Source organism: Mauremys mutica, chromosome 2 (genome assembly GCF_020497125.1).
Source record: "Mauremys mutica isolate MM-2020 ecotype Southern chromosome 2, ASM2049712v1, whole genome shotgun sequence".
Lineage (NCBI taxonomy): Eukaryota > Metazoa > Chordata > Testudines > Geoemydidae > Mauremys > Mauremys mutica.
In genome coordinates this window covers 39,396,454-39,421,828 of record NC_059073.1, presented here as the reverse complement: position 1 = coordinate 39,421,828, position 25,375 = coordinate 39,396,454, and the positions used below count along the sequence as shown (strand labels likewise).

The following is a 25,375-nucleotide window of genomic DNA, read 5'->3' as shown; positions in this document are numbered from 1 at the left end:
AGAGCTAGAGGAACCAACTAGGGGCAGAGCTCTTCTTGACCTGCTGCTCACAAACAGGGAAGAATTAGTAGGGGAAGCAAAAGGGGATGGGAACCTGGGAGGCAGTGACCATGAGATGGTCGAGTTCAGGATCCTGACACAAGGAAGAAAGGAGAGCAGCAGTATATGGACCCTGGACTTTAGAAAAGCAGACTCTGACTCCCTCAGGGAACTGATGGGCAGGATCCCCTGGGAGAATAACATGACGGGGAAAGGAGTCCAGGAGAGCTGGTTGTATATTTAAAGACTCCTTATTGAGGCTGCAGGAACAAACCATCCCGATGTGTAGAAAGAATAGTAAGTATGGCAGGAGACCAGCTTGGCTTAACAGTGAAATCCTTGCTGATCTTAAACACAAAAAAGAAATTTACAAGAAGCGGAAGACTGAACAAATGACCAGGGAGGAATATAAAAATATTGCTCAGGCATGCAGGAGTGAAATCAGGAAGGCCAAATCACACTTGGAGTTGCAGCTAGTAAGGGATGTTAAGAGTAACAAGAAGGCTTTCTTCAGGTATGTTAGCAACAAGAAAGTCAAGAAAAGTGTGGGCCCCTTACTGAATGAGGGAGGAAACCTAGTGACACAGGATGTGGAAAAAGCTAATGTACTCAATGCTTTTTTTGCCTCTGTCTTCACAAACAAGGTCAGCTCCCAGACTACTGCACTGGGCAGCACAGCATGGGGAGGAGGTGACCAGCCCTTTGTGGAGAAAGAATTGGTTCAGGACTATTTAGAACAGCTGGACGAACACAAATCCATGGGGCCGGATGCGCTGCATCCGAGGGTGCTAAAGGAGTTAGCGGATGTGATTGCAGAGCCATTGGCAATTATCTTTGAAAACTCATGGCAATCAGGGGAGGTCCCAGATGACTGGAAAAAGGCTAATGTATTCCCCATCTTTAAAAAAAGGGAAGGAGGAGGATCCGGGGAACTACAGGCCAGTCAGCCTCACTTCAGTCCCTGGAAAAATCATGGAGCAGGGTCCCTCAAGGAATCAATTCTGATGCACTTAGAGGAGAGGAAAGTGATCAGGAACAGTCAGCATGGATTCAGCAAGGGCAAGTCATGACTGACTAACCTAATTGCCTTCTATGATGAGATAACTGGCTCTGTGGATAAGGAGAAAGCAGTGGACGTGTTATTCCTTGACTTTAGCAAAGCTTTTGATATGGTCTCCCACAGTATTCTTGCCAGCAAGTTAAAGAATTATGGGCTGGATGAATGGACTATAAGGTGGATAGAAAGCTCGCGAGATCGTCGACCTCAGCGGGTAGTGATCAATGGCTCCATGTCTAGTTGGCAGCCGGTATCAAGCGGAGTGCCTCATGGATCAGTCCTGGGGCCGGTTTTGTTCAATATCTTCATTAATGATCTGGACGATGGTGTAGACTGCACCCTCAGCAAGTTTGCAGACTAAACTGGGAGGAGGAGTAGATACGCTGGAGGGTAGGGATAGGATACAGAGGGACCTAGACAAATTAGAGGATTGGGCCAAAAGAAATCTGATGAGGTTCAACAAGGACAAGTGCAGAATCCTGTAATTAGGACGGAAGAATCCCACGCACTACTACAGAGTAGGGACCGAGTGGCTAGGCAGCAGTTCTGCAGAAAAGGACCTAGGGGTTACAGTGGATGAGAAGCTGGATATGAGTCAACAGTGTGCCCTTGTTGCCAAGAAGACTAACAGCATTTTGGGCTGTATAAGTAGGGGCATTGCCAGCAGATCGAGGGACATGATCATTCCCCTCTATTCGACATTGCTGAGGCCTCATCTGGAGTACTGTATCCAGCTTTGGGCCCCAAGCTACAAGAAGGATGTGGAAAATTGGAAAGAGCCCAGCAGAGGGCAACAAAAATGATTAAGGGTCTGGAGCACATGACTTATGAGGAGAGGCTGAGGGAACTGGGATTGTTTAGTCTGCATAAGAGAAGAATGAGGGGGGATTTGATAGCTGCTTTTAACTACCTGAAAGGGGGTTCCAAAGAGGAAGGATCTAGACTGTTCAGTGGTACCAGATGACAGAACAAGGAGTAATGGTCTTAAGTTGCAGTGGGGGAAGTTTAGGTTGGATATTAGGAAAAACTTTTTCATTAGGAGGGTGGTGAAGCACTGGAATGGGTTATCTAGGGAGGTGGTGGAATGTCCTTCCTTAGAGGTTTTTAAGGTCAGGTTTGACAAAGCCCTGGCTGGAATGATTTAGTTGAGGATTGGTCCTGCTTTGAGTAGGGAGTTGGACTAGATGACCTTCTGAGGTCCCTTCCAACCCTGATATTCTATGATTTATGATAAAGAGATTGCACTACAGTACTTGTATTAGGTGAATTGAAAAATACTATTTCTTTTGTTTTTTACAGTGCAAATATTTGTAATCAAAAATATAAAATGAGCACTATACACTTTGTATTCTGTGTTGTAACTGAAATCAATATTTGAAAATGTAGAAAACATCCAAAAATGTTTTAAAAAATGGTATTCTATTAATCTTTTTGCACGATTAATCGCAATTGATTTTAATTAATTTTTTTAATTGCTTGACAGCCCTACATTTTATGTGAGAAGAGGAGATAACTGAGGCAAAATGGCAGGTCATTTACAGATTGTTACATTACATTTATTTTAAAAAACATACATCTTTTTATGGCAAGCCAATATAACTGGATCTTAAATTTCCTTCAGTTCACACATGAACCCAATGCAAAACAGATCCCTTACCTGTACCTTATCTGAAGAGTCTAGCAAACCAAGATCCAGGATACTGTCAGCTCCATTTTCCCTGGGGAGAAGAGGCAAGCCAAAATTTAATTTACCATTATCAATTAATAGTCACATTCTGAGCTGGAATTAGAAGAGTTATATTTTTTTTAAATGGAAAAAGTCAAAATAATAAAACTAGATACAATTCTGAAAACAGAATTTAGTAAGGAAACGTTTGAAAGGAACAAGACTGCCAATTCTTTATTATGCATGTATATAGCTGAGTTTCCTCAACTAATCTCTACAGCTGGACAGGAGGAACATTGTAAGCCATTGTAACCAGGTTGTGAAAACAAACCGTGCAAAGTGCAGTTTCTTGCCAATTTGGTTTTAAAGCAAAACACAAACAAGAATACCATATTATTATTTATATTACAGTGGGACCTAGATGCATAACCAAGATAATGGTCCCACTGTGCTAGGCACTGTACATACACAATGTAAGAAGTAGCCCTTGCCTCAAAGAGTTTACCATCTAAAAACACATTGTGGGGAAAAGGAAGTACTTTCTTATTTTCCAAATGGGAAACTGATGGTGCTAATATTAGGTGACCTGCTCAAGGCAAACAGGACATCTGTGACAGAGCAGGGAACTGAATCCAGATCTGCTGGGTCCTAGATCACTGTCTTAACCACAAGACCAGCCTTTCTTTTTTACCTGAATCCTTATTTAATTCTTTACCTTCCATGTGCAATAATGAGTTCCATAGCCTCATCAACTCTTGCTCTAAGGGAATCTTCGCTTGCTAGTAATAGAAGCAGCTGAGCAGGGGACAACTCCAGTAGCATACCTGTGATTTTGCTTGCAAATGCCTGGAAATAAGAGTTCAAGATCTTACTGTCCCATCATTCCTTCAGTGCACTCACTTTCAAATATGGTTTTATGAAAATCTTAATATCTTAACACACCCAACATTTTTAAAACAAATTTGTGAGTCAAATGACAAGTTGTAGAAATACAAAACTAGAGAAAGTCACAAACGAGATACAAAAAAATACCCTTATAGAATTCAACTATTTTAATGAATTTCACAAGCAAAAGATAAAGAAAAGAAATCTTAAGTGAAAGATACCCATACCAACAAAAACAATAGACTTAAGTGTACTGCACAGATTGGTCTTACTGGTTGCATTGCTTGTACACGAGGGTAAAGCCTTTCTCCAAGGGCCTGTCGATGTGCTGGAAGAGGATCGGGATCATCACTAGGATTCCCTTCTGAGGCTGGTCTAAAGGGCCTTGTGTCAATGGAAAGTTGTCTTCTAAAGTCCCTTTAAAAATGACAGTTTACATCCCTCTTGGTTTATATTTTGTGAAACTTGATAAGACTATGTTAGTTGCAAAGGAAACTTACAAAGCTCTTGGATAATAATATTTATGTACAGGCAAAATAGTACAGACCAGTTTGTACAATTGTAATATTCCATGTAGTTAGTTGGATATAAAGGTTTGGGAAGGGAACAGAGTTGAACTCTGTCAGTCTTTTGGGGAAACAAGGTGGACAGCCCACAAAGTAACAATGGTGTTATTTGTAATGCATAAGGCATTGGCTACTGCAATGACAGGTGTGATTTGTGAGATGGGGTTGAACAGCGGTCTAGTGATGCTGAAATGGGCTTATTCATTAGCACATGTATTTATATAACAAATCTCAAAAAAGAAAAGAATATGGAAGTTAGTCAAAATAAGTGCTCTACTGTCTTGAAAGAGAGAAGCGTAGTATCCTCTCAGTTTGAAGAAAGGAGAGTCCAAATTTTAGAATAGACATTCATCTATTTCAGTGGTTCTCAAACTTATTTGATCAGGCCCCCTCAAATACATATATCACCACCAGGCTCTGAAGGCAAAGCAGAGAGCAGCAATTGCTGGCTGGGCGTCCAGTTCTGAAGGCAGTGCCGTGCCAGAAGCAGCACAGAAGGATGGCAATGTGAAAACTGATATTCGTCAATATCATTTTTCACAGCAGGCTTAGCGCCCCATTGCCACCCTTACTTATGTGCTGCTGCCACCCCAAAGTGAGGGATGCGGGGGGAGACAGAGAGCCTGAGCCGCCTACCCATGAGGGATGAGAGAACGCGGGGGGGAAGCCCAGGTGGCAGGGCTTGGGCTGTCAGCCCTGGGACAGCAGGACTCCAGCTGTCCCCTTTATCCCTGCCTTCTGGGTGTGCACAGCCCTTCTGCATGAGGCCCAGCTGCCTGGGGCTGAAAGCCAGAGCTCTTTTCAAAAAACAAAAACCACAGAGCTCACGCCTCCCTTTATACATTCCCACACCTCCCTTGGGAGGCCAGCCCCATAGTTGGAGAATCGCTGACCTATTTCATAAAATACTTGTGACCAGGACATAATTACAGATAAATCACGTACCTATCCCTATCTCTTCGAGAACCAGCTCGTAAGCCACTACTCCTCCTCATTTCTCTTTCTCGCTCCCTCTCCCGATCTCTCTCCCCTCTATTTCGCAATCTCTGCATCAGACCTGAAAAGGAAAAAAATGTTTTAAACTTCTCATACTTATACAATGCAGTGTACTCCAAGCTCTTTATTCCATAGCTTGTGCAGGAAAGGAGCACAATTTTAGTGGACTGGATGGCTTAGCAGATCGCAATGGGATTCAAACGTCAATCTAGTTAATAGTTTATTTTACAACTTTTGAAGTCTTATGCCAGGTATACGGTTTCAAATACTAAGAATGTGTTTTCTGTATCACAGACTAGGTGATTAACCTGTTTCAAATGGTGGCTTCCTGTTAAAGGGTTAAATCACTATTATATGTACTCCAAGGCCTGGTCTACACTACAGCATTAGGTCGACATAAGCTGCCTTAAGTCAACCTAATTATGTCAGTGTACACACTACAGCGTTGCTCCCATCAATGTAAGTGCCCTGCTACACCAACATAACTCCACCTCCACGAGGGCTTATGTTGGTGTAGTTAAGGCGACGCAGTGTCCCTGTAGACTCTGCGTTGTTACATCTATTCGCAGTCATTCTTGTAAATTTACAAGAAAGCTGACTCCACAGCTGGGCTGCTGCATGGTCTCTGATCCAAGCTGGGCTGTCGCCCAGGCTCCCCGTTCCCGACGGGGAGCTGAGGGGGATTGGACAGCCGGGTTTCCCACAGGAAGCTGGACACGGAGCTGAGAGCCCTGGCTCTCAGTCCCCTACACTGCCACTCTTAAGTCAGGAGAAGCACTCCTGGTGAGGACGCACGCCGACGGAAGAACATCAGCATGGACATGAACAACCCTCAATAATTACTACAGTGCCTGTAAGTTGACTTAACATAGGTTGATTTAAGTTTAAAGTGTAGCTATGCCCTGAGAGACTTTAAAATACTGGGGTTAGGCAGAAACAGCAGTTATGGAGATTGAATGAAATATCACCTCCTCTGACTCTGTACACAAATCCAGAGCAGCTGGATGTTTCTGCTAAAGTGATCAATGAATTTTTGACATGGACTTTACGATGTTATTAGGAATCAGTTAACACATAACTAAGATAAACAGAGAAAGTTCGTAAGTTCAGATCAAATGTAGAACTCTACACAAACTCCAACTAAAATGATCTGAGCAGAGGGATTGTGGGGAAACAGAGCCATTCTTATCATAGAATCGTAGGACTGGAAGGGACCTCGAGAGGTCATCTAGTCCAGTCCCTTGCACTCATGGCAGTACTAAGTATTCTTCTTCTATTATCCTGGCCCCCAAATAGTGTGTAGGTGAGGAACAGCTGTACAGTGACTCCAATGCCACTACTATTAAGTCTACAGACTTCGGTAGTAGAGGATTAGTCTGAATCTCACAGTGATGTTCTCCAGTCCTCTGCGCTGCTCCAGTCACACCAAACTATCCAAGTACAGTTGCTATGCAACCTGCTCCCACCACAGCAAACCCACAGTGGCTCCATTACATTTAGGATCTTTTACCTCAGCTATGTCGGTAAGCATGCAGCTCCTAGAGTTATTTTAGTCTTCCTGAAGACTCAGCATTGCACCGGCACATGTTCAGCATCTCTAGAAAATTGCAAGCTAGATATTCCCCTTCCCGCCATGAAAAATTTAGTTTCTGCAGAAACTGAACTTAAATTTCTACAAGAGAAGTGCTGGTATAGCATACCACTTCATCCCTGAGATATGAGTGAAGTGGGACTGGATGGAATGGTCATGGGCTATAGAGCCTTCCACATTTCAGTTGTCTGTTCATGATCATATTGGCAATGTGCAAATATAGTAGATACTCATGGCTAATCTATATTCTAAGTGAAGTAAGTTGACGGTTTTGATCTGGTTCTAAGTGGACAAATACCTAGCTCTCAAAAAATACTAAATCAGTATCCCTTTTTGGCAATTTTGGCCAAGAGGCAAAGAATTGAATGGATGTATCCTTTCAGGCTGGAGGAAGTTCCTTCAGGTCAAGACTGATGCACATTTTCAGGGAATCGAGGGGAGAAGCCACTAGTTATTTCTGGTTTTTCTAATGTATATTGAACTTTTAGCAAACAGACTTAATATTCCAAAGTAAAAAGCGTGTCCAAAGTTATGATTAATGGTAGCCATGGAATACCTTCTTTGTGGTACTTACTTGTATGGGTACCCTTGTTGGCATTCTGGATGCAGTCTAGGTTTGGCAGTTTCTCATTTGATAGGAAAGCCTGTGCAATGGCAGTATAAAAACTTCGTGCTACACCACTGCCTTCTCCTGGCTCATCCTTAAATGTAACTTTTACTCTGTGCACAGCCATTGGAGTTGTAGCACATCTGCGACCAAAATGATTGTTGAGCTGCCTCATCGTCTGCTGAATTAGAAGATCTCTATCTCGATCAACCTAGCAAATACATAGGCTAAATTAAGTCTTTAACCTTCTGTAATGATTGCCATAGCAAAAGAACAAATATTAATTTCAGCTTTAAATGTTATTTCAAGAGGATTTTTAGTATTTCAGAATAAAAGTTCCCATGAAATACTATGATTGGAAGGAGTCACCAGAAGGAGAAATCCATAACACTACACAGTAATTGCAACTCAGCACTATTCAGTGCACCGGAGTCCCTGCCTTGAAAAGTGTTCCAAAATGTTTGCTTACAGAGTTTGAAACATAACTTCTTATATCAAATTACTAAAACACAGATTACTGTAGTGTGTGTTAAATCTTTAACAGAATATAAAATTATAAAATGATGTTTTCATTGCATTCAACTTTTAATTAAGTTATAAATCAGGAAAATAAAACTAATTTTTCACCTCCAATGTTAAATCCCTGGATTGCTGGTTTCTAAGTTTTTCCATTTCTCTGCGGAATTTTGATTCTTTTACTTCAAAGCCACCTAATTCAGTCAAGATCTTTTAAAAAAAAGAAAATAATAAGTTAGTTGTAGAATTTAATTAAACAAAATGCGGTCTACGATCTTCCACACAGAAAATACATACCGATCCAGGCTCTGCTCCAACATCTTCCATGAACACTCTGCCAAACAGTTCTAAAGAAAGGCGCCAGCGTCCTAACAACATATCATGAGAAATAACCATTCCCATGAAACTACACTGGGGCCTGGTAGAACAGGGAGAAAAAACAAACCTGTAATACTTAAAAAATGCAAACACTAAGTTAACCTCTGATATTACTCAGTTGTATATTTTTACTTTTGTTTAATCACTGCATTCAGAATAATTCCCTGATTTTCTAGCACCCAGAAATAGGAGCTTCAGGTCGGCTCATGTTCTGGTTTGAACTGAAAGTTTAAATGTAGAGGCTCAGATACTAGATAATGTTTTCACCTCTCTTTAAACATGAAATCATTTGTTGTTAAGATCTGGACAAAATTTAAACTTTAACTTGCATTGTAAATTATTAATGACAGCCATCACCTATAATAAAAGTTTTAAGTGATAAAACTGAAAGCTACAATAAGGGATATGATTTTGTTGTAAGAGCTCCTGAAAAATACAACTCAGAAATCAGCTCACATGCAACTTACGGCATTTCTCCTAGTTAAGTAATACATAGGAGATGGAGTAGATGAGCTTTCACAAATTACTATTCATTGCACAAAGCTGGCAAGAAATACTTCAAAGCCTGCCCAATTAAATAAATCCATGCCTACCAAGTTGGTGATTATAATTTATTTATTTTTTAAAATAATGGAGGAATAAGCAGCGGTCCAATTTATGTCTAATTTTCAGATCCTTCCTAACTTCTCCAAAGAGACACCACTCTTCCTGAAATTCTCCATATCATCTCAGGATACGCTTTTCAGGAAATTGTGTAAAAGTCAGAGTTTTAAAGTTGTTACAAAACTTGAGCTTTGTTTACTTCAACATTATTCTAATACTTTTCCCCATTCATCATCTCTTCAGATGGGCTGGCCTAGAAACTCCAGATTTATTTTGCTAACCTAACTGATAATTGCCTTTTAGGATGGTTTTTTTTTTTTTTGGAAGGCGTGTATGAGATGAGTGAGGAGTGTTAGAAACTGAATTTAAGTGCAAAAAGAGCATCATTTTTAAAAAGCATTTATAGATATATAAAAAATGACCTTATGACTCCAGTTGCTGAGCTGAGCCAGACGCAAGCGTGTGGGATTGGAGAGGGGGCATATGGAGGGGTGACACGGAAACACAATTTCAGATTTAGGAATGGAGGTTTTGGGAGAGGGGGTCGACAGAAGGGGTCATATGTAGAGGAAAGAAAAAGTGGTGCGTCATGGGAAAATTAAAGGGATAACAGAACCACAGAGAAGAACATCACAGAAGATGGCATAGAAGTGGGTGCAGGACAATAGGGATGTTACAGGATGCATGTTCAGGGAATCTGTCTTACTTGCCAACCCAACTTAACTGTATGGCACCCAAAACAACTACACAATTCAGTAACAAAAACATAACTATTTCCTAAACGAGGTTAAGGCATGCATCAGCGATGTCTTATCACTTAGAAAATATATTCTGTCTTCCAAGTAATTCTTCTACTTCAAAAACCCCTCAAAAATAGGAAAGTTCTGAGGTGAACCACTTTCCTCATGCCATATAGTCCTTTACTTTCTATCTGACCATGCAAGTAACTTCTCCCTACCCAGTCTCAGCAATGCCCCCTTTGCATATATACATACATAAAGTTAAAATTACTAGGGGATTGGAAGATTGCTTTTCTTTATGAAGAAATCAGTTTCCAAGGCACTTTAAAATACGGTATGTTACTACTATTATTCATTACAAACAGTAAACATACTAATTAGCCATATCTACATATATTTAAATAACATATTGACTATATTTCATAATTCCAAGGAGAATGTTTACCTGTGCATTGATAAAAATATTACTCAAACATAAAATGTATGGCACTCTGATCTATGCTAATTAATCCTGTGAATTATGTAGTTATGAAATATTTAGCTCTAAGTTTCATATTAATTCTTATATATGTACACACACATTATTTAAGAACACAGCAAAGGGGGAAAATTTAGGTTCAATGAGGAGTTGTAACTTGCATGGTGAGATAGGAAGAAAAGGAGTACAGACACTCCCTGGGTTACACAAGACCCAACTTGCGAATATTCGCACTTACGGAAAAAGTTCCATAAGCCAGAAATAGGATTTTTGAGTTGCAGAAATTTTTGCATAATGTACGGGTATACGTTTCCGACTTACGCAAAATTTGAGTTAAGCAAGGCTTTCCGGAACGGAATCATTGTGTAAGTCAGGGAGTGTTTGTATGAGCAAAGCTGCTGCATCCCTTAGCTGTTCATTTTCAAACATATTTATTTAATTTAACTTAAATTAATTCAAATAAATTTAAATAAAACATTTTTTAAAAACCAAACAAAAACAACACGTAAGTAGAGGAATTATTCTATAGAAAATATAACATTTTTAGGTGTTAAGCAGACTCCACTGCTACACATTTCAACATTAACAATTTCCTAACGACATGGTTTTTGTGGATTTTTTTTCCCCAAGGATGCTTTTAGTGCTATAAAAGATGCTGGATCATTACTTTAGAGACCAAAATCTCATCTAGAAGAGGTAGCAAAACAAACTGAGCACCAGCTTGTCCACCCTTCCTACGTACCTCAATCTTCTCTTCTGGAGGGCACTAATAATGAAGGCAGTTGAATCTCTAAGCCCATCAAATGATCTTTGGTACCCAGCTGAGACTCTCAGTACAGATAGTAATAGTGTCAATTCCTGCGTGGAACTTGGCTACCTAGAAAGTCAATTAATCCTCCTCTGGATACAAACTATTTAAGAAGTAAAAGGCTTCCACTCCAGTTCACCCATCTTCCTATCCATCTCTGCTCAACTGTCTGTACTACTTTGCATCCAACCAACTTTGAAACTGTTTCAGAAGTGTCCTGAGTATTTTTCAGTCTAAGTACTTCCAATAGTTTCTTACTAAAGGTTTGAAACGCCGTAAGATTATATGCTAATTTAGCACTATTTTATAGAACAATTCTATTTTACTCCTTGAGTACCTGAATGATGTAAGAGGTGGCCCTTCACTCTCTGTCAGTCCTATCTCTGCCAGCAAGCTGCTTTTCAGCTGTGCTGCAAGATCATGAGCTGAAGGCCCCGGTTTTGAAGTCTCAGATTCTTCTGTTGGCACATTTTGTTCCTCTCCTTCCTTCTTTTGCCGATTTTGCATGCTCATAACATTTTTTAAATTGGCTGCATAAGACATTTTGGTTGGAAGAACCTAAACAAGGAGATGTCATTTAATTACATTTTAAAAACAGACCATGAACTTTTTCAAATTAGACATCCTGAAGGAAATAAAAAAACTGAACACTGTCCTTCATGAGCAGATGAATATGCTTCTACCACAATTTCAGTGTGTAAAATTTTAGAAGACTCTTTGTGTAATTTTCCTGTTGATTTTTTTTTTATTTATACAGAACTTCACTTAATGTATGATAGACTTAGCTTGTCCACAGACCACACATTGCAGAATTTCAAGCACAAAGGCACTTCAAGATGGCAGCAGTTCAGGCTCTGGGTGATCTTAATAGGACATTCCAGAGGTGGGAATTTTTTATTCCCTTTTCCTCTCAAATAGTCTTGATTTATTAGCATTTCAATTAAATCCCCCAAAATTACTGTAGTCTTGAAAAAATAATCAGAGCATGCACTTGATTATTAAAGGTATCTGTTTAAAATAAGTTGTTTTTTCAAACAGATAAAAATATATTATGAACATACTTTTGTACGTTTTAAAATTTTACCAGGCTATTTTAGACCCACCACTATTTTAAAAGTTATCGTCATGCTTTTCCTGTGGTGAAGCATTCACAACACTGTCTTATGTGTTTTAAAGGGATTACATTGTATTATTAGCTTTCATAAGCCACATACTTTGAAATAAAACAAAATTCCTGTAACCGTACCTCAAGGCAGTTTCTATCCACTGTCACTTCCATTAAGCATTTCCCACTGTTGGCAGAGGATGAATATAAACCCTGACTTGGACGGCCAAATAGATCTTCTTTTCTAGCATTTGGCTGAAAATTAATAGAAGCACGCTAAGTAAACAACATACTTTAGTTAGAAATGAAAAACAAACTACAAATAAGTGTCCTCAAGCATACAGTCTCTGGTGTCACCTGTAGAAGATGCGGCTGGTCTGCCAGGGGGATGGCTTCTGCCAGAGGAACTTCAAATGGATTGGGTGGAATACAACCAAGGAACGTCATGGAGTCTGACCGTCGGAAGAATGGATGGTTTTGGCCAGTTTCTGCTGGGAGGGAGTCATCATCCTTGTCATTAAGTGTAGCACCTAAATATCAGAAAAGTTTTTACTCTTAAAAAACCTTAGGAAAGGTTATACAAAATTTACCTTAAGAGTACATTAAGGATGAGAAGTGAAGGATTTAAAAGCCAATAAATGCCAAAGATGAAATTAAATATACTAGAGGATCACACATTTTGTAGCTTATGTAAGATGAACTGGCAGTTGGTAGGAGGGACAAAAACACAGTCTCTATCCCTAAATCTGTAGTAATTTTACAGGATACTGCCAGTAAACCTAAATTTTATTAAGGCCTTTGAGCTGCTCCTCTTCGTTGTTTCCCTTGACAATGCCATTTGGTGCTCCAGAAATCTGAGCAGTAGCATTGTCACATCAGAGGTTACTCAACCAGTCACTCCTTTCATTCCCTTCAGTTACCCTAAACCTAACCCTGCTGGGCTGCTTTGGTCACCTCTCCCTTTGACTGTGCCCATTTGGTGCTGCCACTGTTTAGATGAATTAGAACAGTTTTGACTGGGCAAAGATAAATGATCTTACCTGAGCCAAGAACAGTGTGGAAGAGCAAGTCCCACACAGTTTGGGATCACCATGAAGAAGCCTAGCATATCAGACTTCCTGATCTTTTTACAAATTGAATACAACAGGCAGAGAAAAGTGAAACAACTTCCCTTACGGTCACAAGTCAGCTGCAGGGCTGGAAATACATTCCAGATCTCTTATCTCCCCAGTCTGAAGTCTTGTCAGTTGAACCATGCAATATCTAACTGGCATTTAAATGGCACCACACAGTATCTGAGCACTGGTATTTTAAATTGGGTGCAGAACAACAAGCCTGCACCTTCCTTCTCTCCCCACACTCATTCACTTCGGAAAATAATCCAAAACAATCACTCAGTTTATGGATTCTGTGCTCTTGCACAATGATACTTTCCCAGTTGTGCTAGCAACAATTTGTACCAACTTGGAATCATGAGTCCTGATCAAGTTCAAACTTTTGTTACCACTGTAAAAATAATATAGAAATAATTCAGCTGCAATCATCTCTCTCTACTGTGAGAGGGGCATCAAATAGGAAGACACACACACCTAGAAGATGGACATGAAATTTTGTAAAGTGATACCTGTAAGTGGGTTATTACTAAAAACGAAGAGCTTTACTCCAAATATTTGTTTGTTCCATCCCACCATTTTACATGGTATATTGGAGTAGCAAAATTCCCACCCAGAAAAAAAAAGTGTAGTTAAAGCTTTATTAAGTAGAGCCCTGCGCAGATACAAAATTTGTATCTGCAGCCAATCCGCAAAAATGGTCTGCAGATATCTACATATGCAGATATCCGTGGATATAAAGCGGATAGCCACAGATTTGCGGGGCTCTACTATTAAGCCAAAGGGGAAAAAGCATAAAGGATGTCCCATCTTGGTATATGGCAGAAATTCTCTCTCATACTAACTTTGATTTGTGTCATCATCATTTTCATGTTCTGAATCTTCGTTGTCAAGACCCAGTTCCAAGAGCTCCCGAGTCCTGTAAGAGAATAATCAGTCAGTCCTCTTCAAGAAATCATTTTGAAAATATAACACTAATATCATGCAATAAAAGTGATAAAATAATTAAAGGGTGGTTAGCCTACCATACGTGTAGTTCTCTGAAGATGGTGCCCGCCTAACGTCAGCCTAACTGGCCTCCACTGTGTTATACTGGGAGTTGACTCACAAAGTTTGAAGGCATTTCTTGACTACTCTTAGACACACCCCCACCCCACCCTCCACTGATGCACTCCTTCTGATTAATACCTAAACTGAACAGTAGTTTCAAAAATTCAATGGGGGGGGGGAGGAGAGAAATATAAGGGGTTCAATTGCTTTGTATAAAGAGAAAAGGAATTATCATTTGCGTTAGGTTACAGAAGGGTTGTACAGTGGATACCACTGTCAAAATTATGACAGATCAGATACCTACTGGAGAAAGCTAAGATCTATAAATCCTCTCTGAGACATTTTAGTACTAAAATACTGCATCTACAGGACACAGTTAAAAATGTACTCAAAATGTACTCTTTTGGCATGTAACTTAAAAACTATGTCAAATCAGTGACAAATAGTTAACCCAGGGGTAGGCAACCTATGGCACATGTGCGGATTTTCAGTGGCACTCCCAATGCTTGGGTCCTGGCCACCGGTCCGGGGGCTCTGCATTTTAATTTAATTTTAAATGAAGTTTCCTAAACATTTTAAAAACCTTATTTAACTTTACATAAAACAATAGTTTAGTTATATATTATAGACTTCTAGAAAGAGACCTTCTAAAAACATTAAAATGTATCACTAGCACATGAAACCTTAAATTAGAGTGAATAAATGAAGACTCGGCACACCACTGCTGAAAGGTTGCCGACCCCTGAGTTAACCTATTCTTGTTAATTAATAGTAATCCTACCAATAACTTTCCAAATAAATTTCTGTCTGCAGTATGCCAAAGAAGTGGAGCTAAAATGGGGGAAGTGTGAAATGTTATAGCTTCTACCCTCTTTTTTAAATTTGAGGGAGAATTCAGAGCTCAATAAATGTACTGGATGAGAGACTTGGAAGAAGTGAACACTGAAGTAATTTACCCACAGGACAGGGTGATGCAGGAGCACAGCAGTACAGCAGAACCTCAGAAATGGAGGTTGTTCATAATTCTGAAATGTTCATAACTCTGAATAAAACATTATGGTTCTTTCAAAAAAATTACACCTGAATATTGACTTACTGCATCTTTGAAACTTTACTATGCAGAAGGAAAATGCTGCTTTCCCTTTATGATTTTTTTTTTAAGTAGTCTTTTAAGTAGTCTTTTTTTTTTTTTTAAGTCTGCTGATGCCTGCCTGTGTACTTCTGGTTCTAAATGAAGTGTGAGATTGACTGATCAGTTTGTAACTCTAGTGTTCGTAACTCTGAGGTTCTACTGTAGTATGTTTCCCAAGATGTCTTGCTGATGTACCTCAACCTTAATTAAGAGCAACTATCTCTAGGCCTGACAAGATACTTCAGTCTCCGCACTCATTCTGTCCTTTGCCTCTAAGCAGAGACCGCCAAAAGTTTCAATTAGTGCCCATTTTGATGGAGGTTTACATGGTATGAACTGTCCTTTGTAAACTAGATAGAGATCAATAAAAACTCATTTCACACAGGCTACTGATCTGCCATCTGATGGTAATAACTGACCAGGGCTGGATTTGAATCAGTAACCTAGAAGTGAAAGGGTCTATATATCATTAGCAAATTTGACGAGCAATCACACAGTTCCGCTATACTAATGTAGTATTTACTTTTACATGATGGAAAAATCTCATGTTCTAGGTTTTTACAGTGTATTGGTAAACAGACACCTATGAAGAATGGTGTGAATACTTCAAAACTAAAATGCATCGCATCAATGCAGACCTAAGCTCCATATTTTAAGGGAATGTTCCAATTCATAGGCAAGAGGTCATATGACATGGAGTTGCAGACCCGGATTTATGGCAGCAAGTCAAACTTAAAAAGAACAGGAATACTTGTGGCACCTTAGAGATTAACAAATTTATTTGAGCATAAGCTTTTGCAGGCTACAGCCCACTTCATCGGATGCACAGAATGGAACATATAGTAAGGAGATATCTACACATACAGAAAACATGAAAAGGTGAGAGTTGCCCTACCAACTCTAAGAGGCTAATTAATGAAGAGAAAAAACTTTTTTAGTGATGATCAAGATAGCCCATTTCAGACAGTTTGACAAGAAGGTGTGAGGATACTTGTAATGGGGAAATAGATTGACTGTGTGTAATGGCTCAGCCATTCCCAGTCTCTATTCAAGCCTAAACTGATGGCATCTTGTTTGCATATTAATTCAAGTTCAGCAGTTTCTCGGAGTCTGTTTTTGAAGCTTTTCTGTTGCAAAATTGCCCCCTTTAAGTCTGTTACTGAGTGACCAAAGAGGCTGAAGTGTCCTCCTACTGGTTTTTGAATGTTATGATTCCTGATATCAGATTTGTGTCCATTTATTCTTTTGCGTAGAGACTGTCCGGTTTGGCCAATGTACATGGGAGAGGGGCATTGCCGGCACATGATGGCATATATCACATTGGTAGATGTGCAGGTGAACGAGCTCCTGATGGCATGGCTGATGTGATTAGGTCCTAGGCTGATGTCACTTGAATAGATATGTGGACAGAGTTGGCATCGGGTTTTGTTGCAAGGATAGGTTCCTGGGTTAGTGTTTTTGTTCTGTGGTTGCTGGTGAGTATTTGTTCACTGCAACTCGGACCTTTTCGCGTGTGCGTGCGTGTGTGTGCGCTCCATTCTATGCATCCGATGAAATGGGTTTTAGCCCACGAAAGCTTATGCTCAAATAAATGTTAGTTTCTAAGGTGCTACAAGTACTCCTGTTCTTTTTGCAGATACAGACTAACACGGCCGTTACTCTGCAACAAGTCAAACGTAGGCATTTATCAACAGCTGCCAAAGGCTCGAACCATAGTTCCCAAGTCGGAAATCAGCTTGGGTAAAATCCTAAAAATAAGTGTTGTGCTGATCTATCATGACAATTTAGCAACAAACATAAAACATAACAATAATGGCTATTTTGAGGTTGCAATTGGAGTATCTCTTGAACAAATTCAAATTCAATAAAAACAAGAGCAGCCAAAACAACTCTAAAATATTCATGTCACAAGAACATCCCAACAACAATTAATGAACTTTGCAAGTAAACAGAAAAAGCTAAAAATGATAAAGTGCAATAATGAAAACTAAGAGCAAAATGATACACAAGGACAGAGATTTATGTTGAGTCTCCATATATCTGGCAACCATAAGGAAGCATCAGAGACACAAAACTCAAAGGGGAAAGGAAATTGATGGGTGAAGGCTGTCATTTATACTCCCCTCTAGGATGATGAATTGTTCCTTCAAATGAGAGATTTCTAAAAAAAACCTATTAGGTTTAAAAGCCAACACTTTATTCCACACTGGAGGCCACATGACCCAAGTAGTGAGAGGTCAATAGAGAACACACCCCTTTGGAAAGTATTTAACTATTATCAAATGCCAACATTTCTAACAACTCTTCTGTCAAGCAGAGAGACTGAACAGCCATTAAAGAAAGCCACATAGGCACCTGGAAGGCAGAGATCTCTAATGTAATGATATTTCCTACTACTAACCATTAGCCATATGCTTATATTGGTTGTTTTTGTCTCCAGTTCCTGCAAACATTTTTGTATTGATACCTTGTACTTACTACGTGGTGCTTCTCTGATGTACCTTATGTCTGAGGAGCTATAGATGCTTACACCAAATGGAATTAACTGCTATGCAAATTGTGTCAATGTCACATGGATCTATCTAATGCCACAAATCATTCTTCAGGTAGCTATTCAGGTAGACTATTCAGTATCTCTTAGCACAATTAAAGCTAGCAGAACATTAAAGCAGCTTGGCAAAAGTTCTACTTGACCAGGGTATTATTTTTGAAAGTAAAATATTTTTTCATCACCACCATCATGAGAAAGATGTGGAGTAGATTGTGTGTGGGGGCTGGTAAATTTTCAAGCCAACTTTATAAAAGGGTGATTTAAGGATGCTTCAAGGTTTTGTACATTTGCTTCAGTGACCATAAATGCATTTTACCACAGACAGCATGCCCAGCTTAGGACACGGTGCAGAGGCGAGCACGATGATTGCCAAGTATTGCTACCACAAAAGAACAAATCTTTTGAATTTTCAAGTTCACAGCACACTAGATTTCTGCCACGCTAGTAAGGATTTGTTTTTGCTAGAGTTGGCTTAAATTACCTTTTCCGTTCCAGCTGAGGAGTGTCCAATGTTGTCTGTTGGTTCATTGCTTTAATCCAATAAATAAGGGCCTGAAAAACATATGCTACGTGCTTCAGTGAGCAGACATCCAGAACAGGAAGAACATCTGAGTGCTCATCATTGTGAGAACGCATCAGAGAGAGGGCATAATTTAGAAAGTCTCCACGTGCCGACATCATTCCTTGACGGGCACTGAGCAAAGTAGCACGCCTGTTAGGGAAAAAAATTATATATAAATGGTGCTTAAATAGTACAGTGGTAAGGTGCCTTAGAAATTCTCATGTAAGTTATGTAAAGTATATGAATATATATCTTCTAATACCTGTAATTCAAAGATACTGCAATACTACCAGTATTGGGAAATGAAGTACAATAATTAAAACACAAAACCTTAAGTTTAATATGTATAAATAGCCAAATGATTAAATTTGTGACTCTTGTATTTAAGAAAGGTTATGAATTTTACGGTTATGACAAAAATCAGTCCAGTCATCAGCAAGGAAAGCATCTCATTTACCAAAATATATATTCATATTGAAGACAGTAGCAATAATTAAGGAAGCCTCCTGTTACATTACAAAAACAGTTACACATCTATGCTTGAAGACCAGGTTCTCAAAATGTCACAGTGAGAAAAGAGGTTAAAGTACAAAATGAACAAATGCATACAATTGAAACATGAAATGAAATTTCACACCTTCTACCCTCAAGTGTTCTTAGACTAGCCTCCTCACGTGCTGTCATCCTCTCCCTTCTTGTTGAGTTCTGGGAAGCATGCAGGGGGTGGTTTGGATGTCCAGGGTCACCAGCAGATGCTAGTGCAGAACCATAACGCAGTTGAGCTTCAGTTGAGTCCATGATGCTAACCATCCAATTCCAAGTGGGAATAAGCTTTTCCTCTACATAGTTCTGAAGATGAGACAATGAGTTAGCGGCATCACAAGCAAAAACAGAAAGGAAGGCAATTAAAGTATGAAGTATTGACACGACATTTTTAATTCACTCGGATTTACTGTAAATACTTAAATCTCTATCATCTTCCATCTCTCTCCACGAAGACTCCCACTCCTGGAGAAGGCTATGAAAGCCTCCAGAAAGATCCATTCTGCTGTTAGCTTCTTCCCATAAACATCACTACTCTAAAGAAGCCTGGAGCTTCCACTGTGCAACACCTCCTTACTCAGCCCACCTTGGAATCTCTCAGGGTAATCTTCACCAAACACTCTGACCTCAATCTTGGAGATCCCCACCTTATGTCATTCGATACTGATCTCTCACAAATGCATATTTTTCAGAGTTCCATCCAAACTCTGATATTTCTGTTGCTTTGTAAGAACCATCTTCCCCCTCCAATCTCCCTCTCTTCTGTTGACTCCACAATCTTTATCTTCAACTCCGCTTTACCACTGTGCACTTGAGTCCTTGACTCTACCCTACAGCTCTGTGCTGTCATTTTCTAACTCCTCAATCTGTTCCCTTGATCCCACTCCACCTAATGTCTCATTTCCTTACTCACTGCCCCCTCTTCTTCAAGCTCCCTCCCTCCCTGCAGACTTCAAACATGTTCTTGTATCTGTTATACTAATAGGACCCTCCCCTTGACCCCATTTGTGTATCCAAATAACAGCCCAACTCAAAAACTCCTCAAGTCTGGTCTATATACACACTGCCTGACTACATCATTTCTACATAACTTGAATGGCCCACCACCATTTCAAACTTAACAGTCAAAACTGTAACCTTCCCAAAACATCTCAGTTCACTGTAAACACTTTCACCATCCTACTGAATATCACCATATTAGTGCAATATTCAACTCCTCTCTGGGCTCCCCCACAGCCAACCAAGCTGTTATAAGGCCCTCTCTTTTCTTCTGATCCATTTATAATGGCCCCAATCACCAAAGAACCTAAGCATTGTTTCTCCTCCACAACTAAGACAGTCAGCTTTCTCCTCTCGTGTCCCACTACAAAAACTCTTTTCCACACCATGAGCATTTTTTGCCTCAATTTCTGAAGCTCTCATCTCTGTAGTCCCCATATCCCACCACACTGCACTGTGGCCTATAGAAGATAGCATAGCTAAAAATCAACTTACTCTCCAGCTCCTCATATAGTGTCACTCCTCTCTGACTTCCTCTCACCTTTTGTATCTAGTTCCTCATCTTCATCTCCAAATTACTGCTCTCTACTCCCTTTGCCTATGTTCCTCAAGCCTTCCTCCTGCAAGTCCCATGTCTATTTTCCAACCATTCTTTAAGTCTTCTTCCATGGTGCCTCAGATTTTGAACTCCCTTTCTCCTCACATGCCAGCTGTCATCTTTCTACCCTTTCAAATTCTTCCTTATAGCATTTCTTCTATGAGTACCACCAAAAACTGATGTGCCACGCTCCAGGGCGTAAATTAAACCTGCGACATCATGGAGATCGGAGGAATAGAACACTGAACGGATCTCTCAGAGTGAAGATTTAAGTGGATGGCTGAGGGAGGATACAGGGTTGGTCCTGAAGAGATGTTCCCTGAGGACTCACATGCAGGGAGGCCTGGGGAATGGAACACTGTGGGGAGCTCTTACAGGACACCTGACCTGGGGGCAGAGGCAAGAGTCAGGAGACTCGCCTGGAGAGTGGGGCCCTGGCGCAGAGGCTAAAAGAACTGGAAACACAATGCTGCTATTGACTCTTGAGTTGGTAACCTGGAATGTTCTCCTTGAAGAGGGTAGTGGGGGAAAAAAAAAAAACCAACAACAACCCTGTTTCTGCATATGTTTATCGTGGGTTTGTTCCTGCATAGGTTGACTGTGAGTTTGTTAAGAATGATTTTACTGCAAGGAATTTTGTTTTTGTTTGGGGGCAGGGGGAGGGAACTACTGCACTGGTGTACACAAATTATGCCCAGAGTTGTATTATGGCTTGCAAAACTCATTATTTCAAAGCATTCAAACATGGACAGAAGGAGCTATAAAAATGCCAAGTAGCAATAATGCAAAGTTTGTGGGCACAATTTCAACTCTAAGAACTAAACATTTTACTCTAAATGGTTTTACAGAGAGATTAGATTACTCTTTCTGTGTGAAATATGAATAATCCAACGTGTTAAAAACATTTAAAAGTTCTACAGCAATTAACTGGAATGCAAATACAAGAATTTTTTTTTTTAAATGTTAGCACTGAAACCAGCACTGATGTCTAGAATGTTCTAGTTGCACCATACCTGCAAGTTTACTGCATCCTGATAAGTCAGTTTCACTGCAGCGGGGATCTGGGAGTATACCAGATGATTGTATTTGGGAATCAAACCCATCAAATCAGATATCTGTCGGATCACAATGCTGTATGCCCTCGCTAAGCTGCTCGCAGATGTTAAATAGCTGCTTGCATTGCTAGCTTCTAAAGCTGCAGCTGCTGCTGCAGCACTTGTGCTGATGGTGCCGCTTCGACGTAAGTTTGATGGATCAATATAAATCAAACCTGCTGAACTTGCTAAAGATAAGAGAAAGTATGACACCATTAATGATTTTATATACCCTTTACTAATTCTTGTATTTGACAACAGAAAAAGTTATTCAAATAAACTAAACTTTTAAGTGATTAAACATGAATAATGTACCTGTATGGCCTTGCAGCTCTAACTAATAAAACTTAATACTAGTATCTTCTTAGAGCAGGAATAAATACTGTATTCTACTAATTTCTTAACAAAAGCTTAAACAGGCAAAGCACTTTAAGACCGCGCATGTTTCTCTTAAGCTAAAGCAAAAAGATAATACAGTATGTGGTAAAAAACATACTTAACACTTAATCCTATGGGCTGGTCTACACTAATGCTGTAAATTGACCTATGTTACGCTACTGCAGTTATGTAAGTTACATAACTGAAGTCCACATAACTTAGGGTCAACTTACAGCAGTCTCTACACTGCGCTATGTTGACTGGAGATGCGCTCTCGCCAACTTACATTTCGCCATCGATTTAGCTTGTTTTCACCAGACCTGCTAAATCGACATCGCTGCACAGATCGCAGCACTGCCGATTTAGCAGGAAGCATAGACAAGCCTTATTAAACAGCAAAAACAAAGAACAAAACCATTTATAAATGATGTACGTGCATTCCCTTTGCTGAGACTTGCCTGCTGGGGCAGATGTACTTGATGGAGCCGTGCTAGTTGTTCTCTGATTCTGGGTGTTACGTACAGCCCACTGCATTGAACGGGGAGCTTGGGCAGCACCATTGGCATGAGAGCTATTTGTGGTTCGCTCTAGAGGCTCATCAAGCATGAAGGTCTCCTGCTCTATGTCATCACTCTGGCTACTGCTGCTGTCTGAATCACTGGAATCATTTGACTGAGAATCATCCTCAGAAAAAAATGCTGGAACACTGCTAGCACCTATGTAGGAAAACAGTGTTTATTGTAATTCCCTTATAAGCAGTGATGAACACAGTCAGACTATTGTACATATATAATAAGTCTTTGTTACAATTATAGTTGTTTTTTAGGAATAAGTTTTCATTCAAGTACCATGCTTACAGAACATCCAGAAATGCATTCTAACAAATTGTCCTTAAAATACTAGTGCTAATTTTCCGTGACAGTTTTATGGAAAGGCAATCAAATTAGTTTTACTTATGTTTTGAAAGAAAGTTAAATGATTAAGGAACATTTTAATTAAAACCACAGTCCTTTTCACTAACAGGTAATAGAGCAGAAAGTCAGTGTACAAGTTTGACCTGTTTTGACTTTAACTCTGATTTAGAAGGATCCTGCTCCCAAACAAGAAGGCAGAACAGTTGCTTTCGAACACTACTTAAGTATTTTTAAGTTACATAGGGAAAAGAAACATTAAAACTTTTTAAGCTGACTTTACAACACTCCCAGGTATTTTCACACTGATGCTAACAACAGCTGCGCAGCAACAGAACATAGGCAGAAAGCCATACTACAAGAGCCCATTTCTCTTAAGAGGGCTGCACACTGCCGTCTCAATGTAGACAAATGCAAACATTAAGTGAGAAAAACAGGGGAGGAGAAGCTTTAGAGAGAAGATTACAGGAGAAAAAGTCTCATTTAAGTGCTAAGGGTTTCCCCTACAAATTTGGGGCAGAACTAATTATTTCCCCACATTTCTCCTGCATCTGTTCCCTGCCCTTTACTGTCTTTGGCACTAGGCAGCATGTGAGCCTTCAAAGATTTTGTACCAGAAGCTGACAAGTAAAGTCTCTCCCAACCTGTATTTAATCAGTTAGGTACTTTCCTTTAACACATATGCCTAAATCCTGGCTTCCAAGTTTAAATGAAGAATGATGCAAAAGAGGATGAAATGGTGTACCTGCTTCTGATCCCGCAGTAGCAGCAGTGACAACACTTCTACGCCCGCTAGCATTGTCCTGATTGCTGTGGTTACTCTCACTGTCACTTTCTGTTTCAGCTGCTGCTAGTAGATCCAGCTCCATGTCACTGCCTGTAAAAATGAAAAAATACAATATTAACATCTAATGCTTACAGGAAAATAATTTAATATCGAAGGAATTTGTGTAGTCCTGTATATTTACTACACCTCACACTTATAACAGAGCACTAAGAATCTTAAAGCCATCTCACTTCTACACTTTTATTTCTAAGTTTTGAGAATTAAGAAATCATTATTAAGAACTCAAGGCACAAGATTCTACATTTAAAGTGGCACTTCCAGCCTTAATTCTGCTCCCTGTGTATATGTATTATATAGTCTTTAATTACAGGATCATGTTCTGTTTCAAGAAATAAAATGTACATATAAACTGAGTATCTGAATATCTTGGAAGCAGCTGAAGCCTTCAGGAAATCAGAGTTTGATAGTTTCTAGTCACATTTCAGTTTTGGACAAACCCAAATCTGGTTAATCAGGATTACCTGCAAATAAAATGATTCAAAAGGAAAAGCCAGGGCAATCCTACCTTTAGGAACATAGAAAATGCCATATTTCATCAGACCTTTGGTCCATCTAGGCTGGCATACTGTCTCTGACAATGGCTGGTACCAGACAATTCAGACAAAAACGCAACAGTTCCCATAATAGACAATTATGGAAAAGTTTGCCATAGGAAGAAATCTTTCCTAACCTAACAGTTTGTGGTGGTCTTAAGACCTCAAATATAAAAGGTTAATATCCCTCTGATTTTTCTATCTGATATAAATGTATGTTAGCATTCAAATTATTCTTTCCAACCTGTATCACTAAGCATTTGGCAATACATTTGCCTCGCTTTATGTCACGTCTCCCCAGTAGTCCTGTCTTCTCTAGTCTTGACTAACCTAAATAACTGTCATCTAAAATTTTTGCCATCTCCCTTTTCACTCCACTTATTACATCATTAATAACTGTACTGAATAAAAACCAGTCCTTTTATGAATCCTTGGGGCACCCTACCTAATCTTCTCATATTTAATACTATTTCTACTCATTTTTTACTCTATGCCAGTTTCTAGCCTGTAACTCTTGTGAAGGACTTTGTTCAAATGCTTTTCGAGATTTCAAATAAGTTATATACATCAGTTCTTTTTTCCTACTATTTTGCTGACATGCTAAAAAGAATTGTAGTATATTGGAGAGGCACTACTTTCCTTTGCAAAAGTCCCTTTCACGTCTTGTTCATCCAAGTGTTCTATAACTCTCTATAATGGGTGTTTCAAACAGTTTATCGAATATTGAAGTAAGTCTCACTGTTCTGTAATTTCCATGAGCTTCCACAGCATCCTTGTAAAAAAGGAGTACAGCACTTGCTATCCTCTAGTACAGCAACTGATTTTAATGTGTAACTGAGTACCTTTATTAGCAATTCAATCATTTCATTCTGAAGTTCCTTCAGAACTCTTGGATGATCATCATCATCAGGGCCTAGAGCCATTTGTTAGTCTTTAACTGTCAATTTGTTCCATCACTTTGAAACCTCAATCTGTTAGTGTCCGATTTATTAGCTGAAAAGCGAAGCTATGAAGTCTGTATTGCCTCAAA

General features: G+C 39.5%; 1 protein-coding gene across 3 annotated transcripts in view; it reads right to left on the bottom strand.

The window, feature by feature from the left end:
• UBR5 (ubiquitin protein ligase E3 component n-recognin 5) overlaps positions 1-25,375 on the bottom strand; it is a 147,711-nt gene that overhangs the window by 13,237 nt on the left and 109,099 nt on the right. For all 3 annotated transcript variants that reach the window (XM_045006898.1, XM_045006897.1, XM_045006899.1), the window contains 16 exons: positions 23,711-23,842; positions 22,513-22,770; positions 21,596-21,864; positions 19,080-19,291; positions 18,362-18,592; positions 13,993-14,066; positions 12,393-12,565; positions 12,177-12,290; positions 11,268-11,488; positions 8,221-8,341; positions 8,035-8,133; positions 7,375-7,618; positions 5,159-5,270; positions 3,920-4,064; positions 3,478-3,608; positions 2,754-2,814 (listed from right to left, as the gene is read on the bottom strand). In XM_045006898.1, the coding sequence (XP_044862833.1) occupies positions 2,754-2,814; positions 3,478-3,608; positions 3,920-4,064; positions 5,159-5,270; positions 7,375-7,618; positions 8,035-8,133; positions 8,221-8,341; positions 11,268-11,488; positions 12,177-12,290; positions 12,393-12,565; positions 13,993-14,066; positions 18,362-18,592; positions 19,080-19,291; positions 21,596-21,864; positions 22,513-22,770; positions 23,711-23,842 (2,597 nt within the window). The remainder of the gene's footprint in view (positions 1-2,753; positions 2,815-3,477; positions 3,609-3,919; positions 4,065-5,158; positions 5,271-7,374; positions 7,619-8,034; positions 8,134-8,220; positions 8,342-11,267; positions 11,489-12,176; positions 12,291-12,392; positions 12,566-13,992; positions 14,067-18,361; positions 18,593-19,079; positions 19,292-21,595; positions 21,865-22,512; positions 22,771-23,710; positions 23,843-25,375) is intronic.